The sequence below is a fragment of the Oncorhynchus clarkii genome, unplaced genomic scaffold (genome assembly GCF_045791955.1).
Source record: "Oncorhynchus clarkii lewisi isolate Uvic-CL-2024 unplaced genomic scaffold, UVic_Ocla_1.0 unplaced_contig_13377_pilon_pilon, whole genome shotgun sequence".
In the NCBI taxonomy this organism is placed as follows: Eukaryota; Metazoa; Chordata; class Actinopteri; order Salmoniformes; family Salmonidae; genus Oncorhynchus; species Oncorhynchus clarkii.
The window spans coordinates 72,501-86,332 of NW_027258296.1; the positions used below are offsets into that span (position 1 = coordinate 72,501).

Here is a 13,832-nt window from a genome sequence, read left to right on the forward strand (position 1 = left end):
AGAGCCGAGAGAGAGAGAGAGAGAGAGCCGAGAGAGAGAGAGCCGAGAGAGAGAGAGCCGAGAGAGAGAGAGAGCCGAGAGAGAGAGAGAGCCGAGAGAGAGAGAGAGCCGAGAGAGAGAGAGAGACGAGAGAGAGAGAGACGAGAGAGAGAGAGCCGAGAGAGAGAGAGCCGAGAGAGAGAGAGCCGAGAGAGAGAGAGCCGAGAGAGAGAGAGAGCCGAGAGAGAGAGAGAGCCGAGAGAGAGAGAGCTGAGAGAGAGAGAGCCGAGAGAGAGAGAGCCGAGAGAGAGAGAGCCGAGAGAGAGAGAGCCGAGAGAGAGAGAGCCGAGAGAGAGAGAGACGAGAGAGAGAGAGCAGAGAGAGAGAGAGCCGAGAGAGAGACGAGAGAGCCGAGAGAGAGACGAGAGAGCCGAGAGAGAGAGAGAGAGCCGAGAGAGAGAGAGAGAGAGCCGAGAGAGAGAGAGAGAGCCGAGAGAGAGAGAGAGAGAGCCGAGAGAGAGAGAGAGAGCCGAGAGAGAGAGAGAGAGAGAGCCGAGAGAGAGAGAGAGAGAGAGCCGAGAGAGAGAGAGAGAGAGAGCCGAGAGAGAGCCGAGAGAGAGAGAGAGAGAGAGCCGAGAGAGAGAGAGAGAGAGAGCCGAGAGAGAGAGCCGAGAGAGAGAGCCGAGAGAGAGAGAAAGAGCCAGAGAGCCGAGCCAGAGAGCCAGAGAGCCAGAGAGCCAGAGAGCAGAGAGAGAGAGAGCCGAGAGAGAGAGAGAGCCGAGAGAGAGAGAGAGAGAGCCGAGAGAGAGAGAGAGAGAGCCGAGAGAGAGAGAGAGAGAGCCGAGAGAGAGAGAGAGAGAGAGAGAGAGAGCCGAGAGAGAGAGAGAGAGAGAGAGAGAGAGCCGAGAGAGAGAGAGAGAGAGAGAGAGCCGAGAGAGAGAGAGAGAGAGAGAGAGAGAGAGCCGAGAGAGAGAGAGCCGAGAGAGAGAGAGAGAGAGAGAGAGAGAGAGAGAGCAGAGAGAGAGAGAGAGAGAGAGAGAGAGAGAGAGAGAGAGAGAGAGAGAGAGAGAGAGAGAGAGAGAGAGAGAGAGAGAGAGAGAGAGAGAGAGAGAGAGAGAGAGAGAGAGAGCCGAGAGAGAGAGAGAGAGAGAGAGAGAGCCGAGAGAGCCGAGAGCGCGCCGAGAGAGAGAGAGCCGAGAGAGACGAGAGAGAGAGAGACGAGAGAGAGAGAGAGCCGAGAGAGAGAGAGCCGAGAGAGAGAGAGCCGAGAGAGAGAGAGCCGAGTGAGAGAGAGCCGAGAGAGAGAGAGCCGAGAGAGAGAGAGAGAGAGAGAGAGCGAGCTGAGAGAGAGAGAGAGAGAGCCGAGAGAGAGAGAGAGAGAGAGAGAGAGAGAGAGAGAGAGAGAGAGAGAGCCGAGAGAGAGAGAGCCGAGAGAGAGAGAACAAAACAAAACAAAACATTACACCTACCTTGGTCTGACCATATCTGCATCGGGGAACTTTAATATGGCAGTGAATGCACTCAAAGAAAAAGCCCGCAGAGCAATGTATGCAATAAAAATGAAATTATTCAAAATCAACATCCCAATTAGAATTTGGACTAAAATATTTGACAGTGTAATCCTACCAATAGCACTTTATGGAAGTGAGGTTTGGGGGCCACTCAATAAACTGGATTTTAAAATGTGGGACAAACATCCAATTGAAGCCCTACATGCAGAATTCTGTCGGAAAATTCTACAAGTCCAGAGAAATACACCAACTAATGCATGTAGGGCAGAATTGGGCCGTTTTCCAGTAATAATGAAAATACAGAAAAGATCATTAAAATTTTGGCTACATCTAAATTCAAGTCCAAATTCGAGTATGCAATTTAAAGCACTTCAAGACCAAGAGCTGAGCCCAGAAACGAGCCCTCTCAGTCAGCTGGTGTTGGACCTCACCAACCAAGCTGACACCAGCACTGCTTCAAAAGAAAGAATTCCAATAAGCAAAATCATGAACCAATCAAAGGAATCATATTTACAATACTGGAAAAACGAAACAAAATCCCAAAGCCGACTAAATTGCTATCTGACCCTAAACAGAGAATATGAATTGGCTGATTATCTCTACTCTGTCAGAGATACGAAGCAGAGACAGATCCTTACCAAGTACAGGCTGAGTGACCACCGATTGGCAATAGAAACCGGCAGACATAAAAAGACATGGCTACCCAAAGAGGAGCGTGTATGTGGTCACTGCATGACAGGGGAGGTAGAGACAGAGATGCACTTTCTCCTTTACTGTGATAAATATTCCTCACAGAGAGATTCATTATTCACAGAAATTACTACATATATTCCAAATTTTTACAAATTGAACCCAGAGGAAAAACTAAGAATACTCATGGGCGAAGGAGCAATGGCTCCTCTTGCAGCCAAATATGTATTTTCCTGCCATAGCCTGAGGGACACTGAATAATAACATCTGCATAGTAAACAGTAACTTACTTATTATTACTATTATTGTTATTACTATAATTATTAATGTTTACTGTAGACTGTTACCATTTTATTGTTATTATTTTTGTATTTAATTTTGTATTATTATTTACTACCATTTTATATTATTATTTGCTATCATTTTCAATTTTGTTACAATGTATATTGTATACATTGGTGCTTTGGCAATATTGACACAATGTTTTTCATGCCAATAAAGCAGCTTGAATTTGAATTTGAGAGCCGAGAGAGCCGAGAGAGAGAGAGCCGAGAGAGCCGAGAGAGAGAGAGCCGAGAGAGCCGAGAGAGAGAGAGCCGAGAGAGAGAGAGACGAGAGAGAGAGAGAGAGAGACGAGAGAGAGAGAGCCGAGAGAGAGAGAGACGAGAGAGAGAGAGCCGAGAGAGAGAGAGCCGAGAGAGAGAGAGAGAGCCGAGAGAGAGCCGAGAGAGAGAGAGAGAGAGAGAGAGAGAGAGAGAGAGAGAGAGAGAGAGAGAGAGAGAGAGCGCCAAGAGAGAGAGAGAGAGAGAGCCGAGAGAGAGAGAGAGAGAGCCGAGAGAGCGAGAGCGCAGAGAAAGCGAGAGCGCATCGAGAGAGAGCACATCGAGAGAGAGCACATCGAGAGAGAGAGCGCATCGAGAGAGAGAGAGCAAGAGAGAGCGCGAGCATGGAGAGAGAGAGCGCCGAGAGCGCGCTGACAGAGAGCGAGAGCTCCGAGAAAGCGAGAGCGCAGAGAAAGCGAGAGCACGGAGAGAGCGAGAGAGGGATCGAGAGAAGAGGAGAAAGATCACATCTAATCTGAAAGGATGGAGGTGGTTAAGGCAGTTTTCAGCCTCTGTTCACCCATCAACTCCTTTCATCTCTATCGGTAATTACATAGAAGACAACTCTGGGCCAGGAAGAGGTAGTTAGAACAGGGGACTCATTGGTCCTGTGTGTGCAATGCCTGAGTCGAAGATTCATCTTAAAATAGTTATTCTGTGCCCGTCTTTTGTACAAGAGATAGGCTATCTGTATTTGCTATTCCTTCAACCTGCATACCTTTCAGACTAGCACACATTGAGAGAGAAACAGAGAGAGAGAGGGGGAGAGAGAGGGGGGAGAGAGAGAAAGAACGCAAGAAACATTACTCACAGAAAATTCCACCTGCTTTCCCTCCAAGGGACATTAATAATTCAGTCCCCAGAGAGGCCAGGTGCTACCTGACAGCAGGAGAGGGAGAAAGAGTGAGGAGAGGTGGCGAGAGAAGAGGAGGAGCTACTCTACCTTTTCTTGACAAATGGGGGAGTGGTAAAACAATAGAAGTAAAGGCGATATAGAGGGTGAGACAGACATTTTCCTCAGATTACACAGACCCACAAAGAATTTGTAAACAAATCCAATGTTGATAATCTCCCATATTGATCTGGTGAAATTTCAGTGTGCCATCACAGCAGCAAGATTTGTGACCTGTTGCCACAAGAAAGGGGCAACCAGGGAAGAACAAACACCATTGTAAATACAACCCATATTTATGTTTATTTATTTTCCCTTTTGTTCTTTAACCATTTGCACCTCACTACAACACTGTATATAGACATAATATGACATTCTATACAATACTATTATTTTTGAACTTTTGTAAGTGTAATGTTTACAGTAAATGCTTTATTGTTTATAATCTATTTCACTTTCCTTGGCAATGTAAACATGTTCCCGTGCCAATAAAGCCCCTTAAACTGAAATTGAATTGAGGGAGAAATAAAGACAAATTAAGAAATGCCTCATCTCTAGACACAAGACACTAAAAACCTGACTCCACAGCCCACAAAGGGGCTCTCCATCCACATCAGCCCCTGATCCAGTCCCCAGTGGACCCCAACATTCAGGCCTGGCTGATTCCTCCATTACTACCAGCAAGAAGCAAGAAGCAAAAAGCAATGAAGAAATTGTTTCAGTTTGCTTCCTGAATTTAAATGAAGCCCCCTTTGCAGAGTCACACCGAGGAGCCCGTCAATGGGAATACCCACTCACCTAACTCTGCAGTTCAGATCTGAATGCGAGTACCCACTCACCTAACGCTGCAGGAGGTCAGAGTTTCAGGCAGCGGAAGGCCACCTGGAGAGGGGTCCTGTTGTGACTAGGGGCCAGGCACAGCTGAGGCCAGCTAAAAGCCCTTTCTCGCCCTACTCTAATAATGACATCATACTGTATGTCACACACCCAACCAATAATGTAAAAAAAAAAAAATAATTAAAAAAGAATCAGGAGAAAATATATCATGCACACCGTAAATCAGACACGATTTCAACGTTTTAATTTGCTAAGCTTTCAGCTACTCTTTTACAAGCCAAAGCCTGACAGAAATTGTATGGCTTCTGGGAGTAAATAACAGCTTGTCTGATTACACCAGAGTCCAAATTGGTCTTGAACACAATCACAGATCATTTTAATCTCCATCTGCACTCTTTTGTTGAGGAACGATTTGGAGAAATTGGACTAGACTTTTTTGTTCGAAAAGATATGAAAGTATAGAAGAAAAAAGAATTGTGAAAGAGAAATGATAAAGGACTATCAAGCGTCATCAACTGAAGGCCATTTAATAATCACCATTACCTTTTTGTGTGAGGGTATGATATTAGCAATAACCAAATGAGCCTGTGTGAGATTGGCTGTGTGTGATTGGCTGTGTGTGATTGGCTGTGCTTTAATCCTCGGTCACGTTCAGTCGGCACAAACCAAGAAAACCTGAGTGAAATGAGGAGGTACCCTCTGAACTTGTCCAATAAGAAACGCTTATTTTTGTTTTACATTTTGAAACTTTTTTCTACAGTGTGCCTTTCTGAACATAACCTCTGTAAAGTCAGTCCGGAGACTAGTTAACATTATTTTTTGCTAACCTCACAAGTCATCTTTCCAGTGCAACACAACTCTGACCACACCAGCAGGGATAAAAAAAGCAACATCCGCATTGTGCTGAGATTAATAGCTCAACACCCAGGATGTGTACAACTGGAAATGTAATGTATCATAAAGCATCAATCGCCTTCGATTAGAACATAAACAATTGATTATTCTAAACCTTCCAAGCATGTGTATTGGCTGCTAAACATAAACGTGTACACATACAGGTTTTTCACCACATCTCCTCTCCCTTTGTTCCAGTTTGTCACATTGAGTGACTGTTTAATTATTCCATGAGGCTGAATAGACATTTGATTGCCCATCTTCCAGGCTCCAATGACTGATGGAGCTGGTTTACTGCTGTTCACTCAGAGGAAAGACGAAACAACCTCAGGAGAGTCAAATAATGTGATCTACACTACATTTACGGTTGAAGTCGGAAGTTTACATACACCTTAGACAAATACATTTAAACTCAGTTTCACAATTCCTGACATTTAATCCTAGTAGAAATTCCCTGTTTTAGGTCAGTTAGGATCACCACTTTATTTTAAGAATGTGAAATGTCAGAATAATAGTAGAGAGAATGATTTCAGCTTTTATTTATTTCATCACATTCCCAGTGGGTCAGAAGTTCACATACACTCAATTAGTATTTGGTAGCATTGACTTTAAATGTTTTAATTTGGGTCAAACGTTTTGGGTAGCCTTCCACAAGCTTCCCATAATAAGAATTTTGGCCCATTCCTCCTGACAGAGCTGGTGTAACTGAGTCAGGTTTTTAGGCCTCCTTGCTCGCACATGCTTTTTCAGCTCTGCCCACAAATGTTCTATGGGATTGGGGTCAGGGCTTTGTGATGGCCACTCCGATACCTTGACTTTGTTGTCCTTAAGCTATTTTGCCACAACTTTGAAAGTATACTTGGGGTCATTGTCCATTTGGAAGACCCATTTGCAACCAAGTTTTAACTTCCTGACTGATGTCTTGAGATGTTGCTTCCATATATCCACATAATTTTCCTACCTCATGATGCCATCTATTTTGTGAAGTGCACCAGTCCCTCCTGCAGCAAAGCACCCCCACAACATGTTCTATTTTTGTTTCATCAGACCAGAGGACATTTCTCCAAAAAAGTACGATCATTGTCCCCATGTGCAGTTGCAAACCGTAGTCTTGCTTTTTTAATGGCGGTTTTGGAGCAGTGGCTTCTTCCTTGCTGAGCGGCCTTTCAGGTTGTCGATATTTTACTGTGGATATAGATACTTTTGTACCCGTTTCCTCCAGCATCTTCACAAGGTCCTTTACTGTTGTTCTGGGACTGATTTGCACTTTTCACACCAAAGTACGTTCATCTCTAGGAGACAGAACGAGTCTCCTTCCTGAGCTGTATGACGGCTGCGCGGTCCCATGGTGTTTATACTTATGTACTATTGTTTGTACAGATGAACGTGGTACCTTCAGGCATTTGGAAATTGCTCCAAAGGATGAACCAGACTTGTGGAGATCTACAATTATTTTTCTTGGCTGATTTCTTTTGATTTTCCCATGATGTCAAGCAAAGAGGCACTGAGTTTGAAGGTAGGCCTTGAAATACATCCACAGGTACACCTCGAATTGACTCAAATTATGTAAATTAGCCTATCAGAAGCTTCTAAAGCATGACATCATTTTCTGGAATTTTCCAAGCTGTTTAAAAGGCACAGTCAACTTAGTGTATGTAAACTTCTGATCCACTGGAATTGTGATGCAGTGAATTACAAGTGAAATAATCTTTATGTAAACAATTGTTAAAAAATTACTTGTCATGCACAAAGTAGATGTCCTAACCGACTTGCCAAAACTATAGTTTGTTAACAAGAAATGTGAGGAGTGGGTGAAAAACGCGTTTTAATGACTCCAACCTAAGTGTATGTAAACTTCCAACTTCAACTGTAACAGAACATACTATACACAATGGAGCATCTCTCAGATAGCACAGGACGGCTGAGGTTTTAGAAAACCATGAATAAACAGACAGATGGAAGGTCGGACAGACATTTTGAGACACACACACACACCTCTTGAGAAGAAGGCACTGATCATGAAGCTGAAGTTGATGGTTGCCACGGCAAAGACAAGCAGGAAGACAAAGACCAGGGTGGGGTCACTATAGGTCAACACAGCTCCATTAGGGCTCACCTAGAAAGGGCCAGGACAGGAAAGAACATCATTATCATCATGAATACTAAAAACACACTGAATGAAAAATAATTCCCCTCCTCAAAGCAATAGAAAGAAAAGACTAGTTAAGTGTTTTTGTTTGTGTTTTATAGCATAACCGTTATGTGAAGTGCAAACTCACCTTGATGCAGAAGAGCAGCGTGACAAAGAACATGGAGATGGCGAGGAAGAGGAAGAACATGAGGAACCAGGCCGTCCAGTGCAGCCAGTTACTGAGGCCCATCATCCGCATGTACTCCTGTAGAGAGTAAGTAGAGTGAGATTGACCATTTGCTTGACTGACAGGTAATCCACCACCTCACCCACCTTGAGCTTCCTCTCCTTCTCCTGCACCACGGCCCTTACGATGTTCAGAGAGGTATAGGTGAGGCTCAGCACCAGGAGGAGGGGCAGCTGGTTCTGGATGGCCAGGATGAACACGTCGTAGATGAACGGCGGGAAGGGGAATCGGCGGAGGACCACCCGGGTGTGGGAGAGGAGCCAGGCTGCTCCTGTGCTGTTATAGGAACGCATGATGGCCTGGTTGACCGCATGCTGCACTGCCAGGAAGCCCTCGCGGAAGTAACCTACGGAGAGGAACCGGGTTATGTTAGAATAACTACATCCCAATTCTCAGGTGGGCCCTTGTGCACTCCTCCCCATGGATCAGCACAAACAGCCTAGGGAGGTTCTTTAATCAGTCTCCTGACAATGTTAGTCTGTGAAACCCAAGTCATGTTTTCCTGTTTGCTTATGGCGGAATACAGCTCATTCAGTTCAGCGTTAGTGCCAGCATCAGTCTGTGGTGGTATGTAAACAGCTACAAAGAATACAGATGAAAACTCAGGCGAACAATAGCTCGAGACTTCCTTAGATATCATGCACCAGCTGTTGTTTACAAAAATACATAGACCGCCGCCCCTTGTCTTACCAGACGCCTATGTTCTATCCTGCCAGTACATCGTATAACCAGCCAGCTGTATGATAATATTGTCGTCATTCAGCCACAACTCCGTGAAGCATAAGATGTTACAGTTTTTGGTAGTTGGCAGTTTAATCTTCCCCGTAACTCGGCAATTTTATTCTCCAAAGATTGCACGTTTGCGAGCAGAGTGGAAGGAAGTGTGTGTTTCTTCAATTGCCTACAAATTCTCAGATGGCAGCCAGACCTTCGGCCCCTAATTCTAAGCCTCCTCTTCATGCAGATCACAGGGATCGGGGCCTGTTCCCGAGGAAGCAGTATATTATTTGCGTCAGGCTCGTCAGAGTCATGAAAGGAAGAAAAGGATTCTGCTAGTCCGTGGTGAGTAATCGCTGTCCTGTGGTCTAGAAGTTATTTTCGGACATAAGAGACGGTAGCGGCAACATTATGTACAAAATAAGTAAAACAATTTGTTACAAACAACGCAAATAAACAACAAACAAAAAAATATCGGCTGGGGCCACGTAAAACATCTGCCTGCATTCTCCGGCGCCATCTTACTAGGGCCCAATCTCGGCGTCTATACCTTGGGCCCATTGTTTTTTCTGTTCATGTCATACTGTATACTGGTGGGAAAAAAACGTCTGGTTCTAAGTATGACACTCTTCCATTACCATGGAGATAAACAGGAAATGAGGACTCATTCTGACCTTTTTACCAGATCATTCCTTAACCCCACCAGAAGTTCATTTGAACATATTCTGATCTGAAAATGTTGACAACAGCTACTCACTGAATAATCTGAACTGATGAAGGGATAGACGGCTTAAAGAGGCAGGAGGTAGGCCTCAGTAATGATGAACACTTTTACATTTTAATCCATATCTGACTGAAACTCTTTGTGGTTATTGTCAAGTAGACTGGAATGGTTTCCTCTAGGCGAGCCTTGGGCCATATTCATTAGGCACGAATTTTTTTTTTTAACACTGAAACATTTTCGTAATTTTCCATTTTGTGCTTTAATAAATATGACCCTGATATCTCCCATTGGAGACACATTAACACAGCCACTTAATTTGAGATCAAAGGTCTGGCTCAGTAGAGAACACCAGAACGCCACTTCTCCTCTGTTCTCGTCACTCGTTCATCATCTCTTCCTCTTTTGAGAGTCAGAATATTGACATAGCTTCAAAGAGGAAGGAGGAAGGGAATCAAAAGGGCAGGGTCTAAGATGGAGGATCTGGAGCCATGAGCAGATGGGGCAACATCCTATTCTCAATTTAATACACTACTTGTTACGCAACCACCACCATCGTTTCTGGATACATTCTGGAAAATATTTTTAAATATCTGAGCCATCACCATTTATCAGAGAGAAAAGTGAATATATATATGGATGGACAAAAAAATAAACGTTTCCTGATGATGAAGGCAAAGCTGTGAAAAATACCATTTGGGTTAGAAACGTAGTGTGACAAGGGGGTATTACTAGATTACAGGGCTCAGCCAAACACTGTTGCCCTGTGACACAGAGCAAGGCTTGCCATGGGAACACAGCGGGAGCAAGGAGGAAAGGTTATCTTTCAAGGGGCTGTGCAAATAGCTAAAGCTCTCCCATCGAGTGTGTGATCTGTCAACACAAGATAATGACAGTGCACCTGACTGCGGCAGTTGGTTAAACCCTCCTGTGTAGGAGTACAGGTTTACATGTTATATTGTATATGTCACTTAGGGGTCACTTTTATGCAAAGTAGAGTTGCGTTTAATAAAAATAAAAAAGTGTTTGTCATGCTTCAGACTAGAGGTCGACCGATTAATCGGAATGGCCGATTATTTAGGGCCGATTTCAAGTTTTCATAACAATCGGAAATCGGTATTTTTGGGCGCCGATTTGCAGATGTTTTATTTGTATTATTATATATCATTTTTTTTACACCTTTTATTTAATCATTATTTAACTAGGCAAGTCAGTTAAGAACACATTCTTATTTTCAATGACGACCTTGGAACGGTGGGTTAACTGCCTTGTTCAGGGGCAGAACGACAGATTTCCACATTGTCAGCTCGGGGGATCCAATCTTGCAACCTTACAGTTAACTAGTCCAAAGCAATAACGACCTGCCTCTCTCTCGTTGCACTCCACAAGGAGACTGCCTGTTACGCAAATGCAGTAAGCCAAGGTAAGTTGCTAGCTAGCCTTAAACTTATCTTATAAAAAACAATCAATCATAATCACTAGTTAACTACACATGGTTGATGATATTACTAGATATTATCTAGCGTGTTCTTTGTTGCATAAAATCTGACTGAGCATACAAGCATACAAGTATCTAAGTATCTGACTGAGCGGTGGTAGGCAGAAGCAGGCGCGTAAACTTTCATGCGTTTTTCCAGCAGCTCTTCGTTGTGCGTCAAGCATTGCGCTGTTTATGACTTCAAGCCTATCAACTCCCGAGATGAGGCTGGTGTGACCAAAGTGAAATGGCTGGCTAGTTAGAGCGCGCTACTCGCTCTGAGCCTTGGGGTGGTTGTTTCCCTTGCTCTGCATGGGTAACGCTGCTTCGATGTGGTGGCTGTTGTCGTTGTGTTGCTGGTTTGAGCCCAGGGAGGAGCGAGGAGAGGGACGGAAGCTATACTGTTACACTGGCAATACTAAAGGGCCTATAAGAACATCCAATAGTCAAAGGTTAATGAAATACAAATGGTATAGAGGGAAATAGTCCTATAATAACTACAACCTAAAACGTATTACCTGGGAATATTGAAGACTCGTGTTAAAAGGAACCACCAGCTTTCATACGTTCTCATGTTCTGAGCAAGGAACTGAAACGTTAGCTTTCTTACATAGCACATATTGCACTTTTACTTTCTTCTCCAACACTTTGTTTGATTGAACATGTTTCATTATCTACTTGAGCCTACATTTATTTTATTGATGTATTATATTAAGTTAAAATAAGTGTTAATTCAGTATTGTTGTAATTGTCATTATTACAAATACATATTTTTTTTATTTCTTTATTATTTATTTTAAAATCGGTTGATTAATCGGTATCGGCTTTTTTGGTCCTCCAATAATCAGTATCGGCGTTGAAAATTCATAATCGGTCGACCTCTACTTCAGACAGCTACAGTCTCTCCACACACACAAACTCCTTCCTCTCGTATCTGGCTCTGATCCACTGTTCCCGAAGGAGCCTGCAGAAACACTTGGTGTTTGTTTACTATATTTACTGTGTTTATGCTTGAAAAGATTCACTGTCAATAATGTCTGATTAACCAACATGGATGACAGATCAGGGTGGCGTTCATTAGGGCACGCAACTGAATATGTTTTGCAACGGAACACAAAAAGGAGTATTTCTTATTGGACCAGTCCAGAGAGTTCCTCCCTGTTTCAGTCCGTTTGGTGCCTAATGAACACAACCCTGGAGTTCTCATCCAGTGAGTGTATAATGGTGTACTTATCTTTTGAATATTATAAATATTATATTGCTCCTCTGCCCTGTAAAATAATCAGGATTGCCAAGTCAAAATATTTTTATTACAGAAATGATTGGAATGGACGGTCACCCATAAAAATACTTTGACACCCTTCTCTCCAATTCCCTCTGCCTCACTCTGAATTTATCATTCCCATTTCATGTCTAGTTCCCTCCCTCCCCCTATCACCACCCTTGTCTTTCAACCCTTTCCCTCACTATCTCTCTCTTCGCTCTGCCTGTCTTATCAGTAATCCGTCTTAACATGTACACAGGCAATATGAACAGGCAAACACAAACATATGAAGCCTGAGACTGTGTTTATGTGTATATATATATATATATATATATATATATATATATATATATATAATTATTATTATCCTCACAGGTGCCGGAAATCCCTCAAAGTCCCCTCAAGGATAGTAGAACAAGGAACATTCTCCATTGTGGGTACAAAGGCTATGTTAAGCTTAAGTGTTAAGTTTAGAGTTACAATTATGGTTAGGGTACAGGCTCACCAGGCGTGCCCCCCTGGAGGTCGTACTGCTCCCTGGGCCCGGGCAGTTGGAAGAGGGGGAACAAGTTGAGGGTGTGCCAGTCAAAGTCATTGTTGATGTTCAGCTCAGACTTCTCCTTGGCCGGGGCATTACGGGGACTAAAGCTGAACCGCAGGTGGTAGCTGACCTGTAGGGGATAGGAGGAGGAGAGGAGGGAGGGAGGGAAAGAAAGAGAGAGTAAAAGAGAGAAAGATTATGAACAACTGGAAGAGTGGATTTTCTTTATGTAGATGTGAAAGATCAGATGATATATATTGATCCACCACCATCTACCTCTCTGCCCACCACACACCAACACATTCCACTGACACAGGGAGAGGGTGACAGAGTTAAATCTCCATAGGGAGGATGGTGTCCATCAACCCAACCAGGGAATTCTCATCTCTTTTTCCTGACTTCCTTCCAGCAGGTCATTCCCGCTGCACAGGTAAAAAAAAAAACTGTGGAGCTTTAGCTTTTGGTGTGTCGAGGTCTGCCGCTTTCTGTCCATTTAGGTCATTTCTGTAGAATATTTATGTCTCTATAGGCAACCCCTTTTGGCTCAAGAGCATTCTCAGATGCAAACGTTCTGTATAGCTTCAAACCAGGAGGAAATACTAGAGTGTGGTTAAAGGTTAGCATGTCAAGGATTTGGCTGGACTGCAGGTGACTCCAGGATTATTGTATTTGAATGAGGGGCAATAATACCGTCAGTGAGAACCAGATGCTTTCATATGTAAACAAAGAGCTGATTCAGAGTTCAAGGTTCAAGGTTCAATTAGGGTGACCACATGTCCCAGATTGTGCGGGACAGTCCTGCATTTTGGCCTTTCGTCCCACAACCAAACAATCATGTCCCGCATTTTACCAACAAATGAAAACATCACTAATTTAGAAAAAAGGTACATTTGTCTTGTATTTCAGTCCAATCGTTGTTGAGATCTGATATTATGCGCAACACAAGAAGAGACATAGGCCAATGTCATATCATCAACCAATCACATTTGTCAAAACCTTTCAGGCTAAATTCCAGCTAAACTTGGAGGACTGTTAATTAACTACTAACAAAAATTGTGTGTAATGAAGAGCTACTAATGTCAGTAAATAGTCATATTAGACAAAGATATAAGGTCATTTTGGCAAACTTGTGAGGTTGTCCATGCTCATTAGTTGCTCATCCAACATATTTGCTGCTACTTCATTCAATACCGTTTTAAAAGTCTCTCTTCCTAACTGTTAAACATTCCCTAAGACAAACCAGCAATGATTCCTTGGCAAAATATTTACAGATTGTGTAAGGAAAAAAGTGTAGGCAAGGTACACTTCAATTAGTTCACTCGGTGCTGC

General features: G+C 43.4%; 1 protein-coding gene across 1 annotated transcript in view; it reads right to left on the reverse strand.

The window, feature by feature from the left end:
* The window catches only part of LOC139396498 (phospholipid-transporting ATPase ABCA3-like), a gene marked incomplete at its 5' end in the record, with an annotated part of 56,901 nt that extends 44,262 nt beyond the window's left edge, over nucleotides 1–12,639 (reverse strand). The window contains 4 exons of the mRNA XM_071143520.1: nucleotides 7,401–7,521; nucleotides 7,685–7,801; nucleotides 7,870–8,129; nucleotides 12,468–12,639. Coding sequence (XP_070999621.1) covers nucleotides 7,401–7,521; nucleotides 7,685–7,801; nucleotides 7,870–8,129; nucleotides 12,468–12,639 — 670 coding nt within the window. The remainder of the gene's footprint in view (nucleotides 1–7,400; nucleotides 7,522–7,684; nucleotides 7,802–7,869; nucleotides 8,130–12,467) is intronic.
* Nucleotides 12,640–13,832: the final 1,193 nt, after the last annotated feature.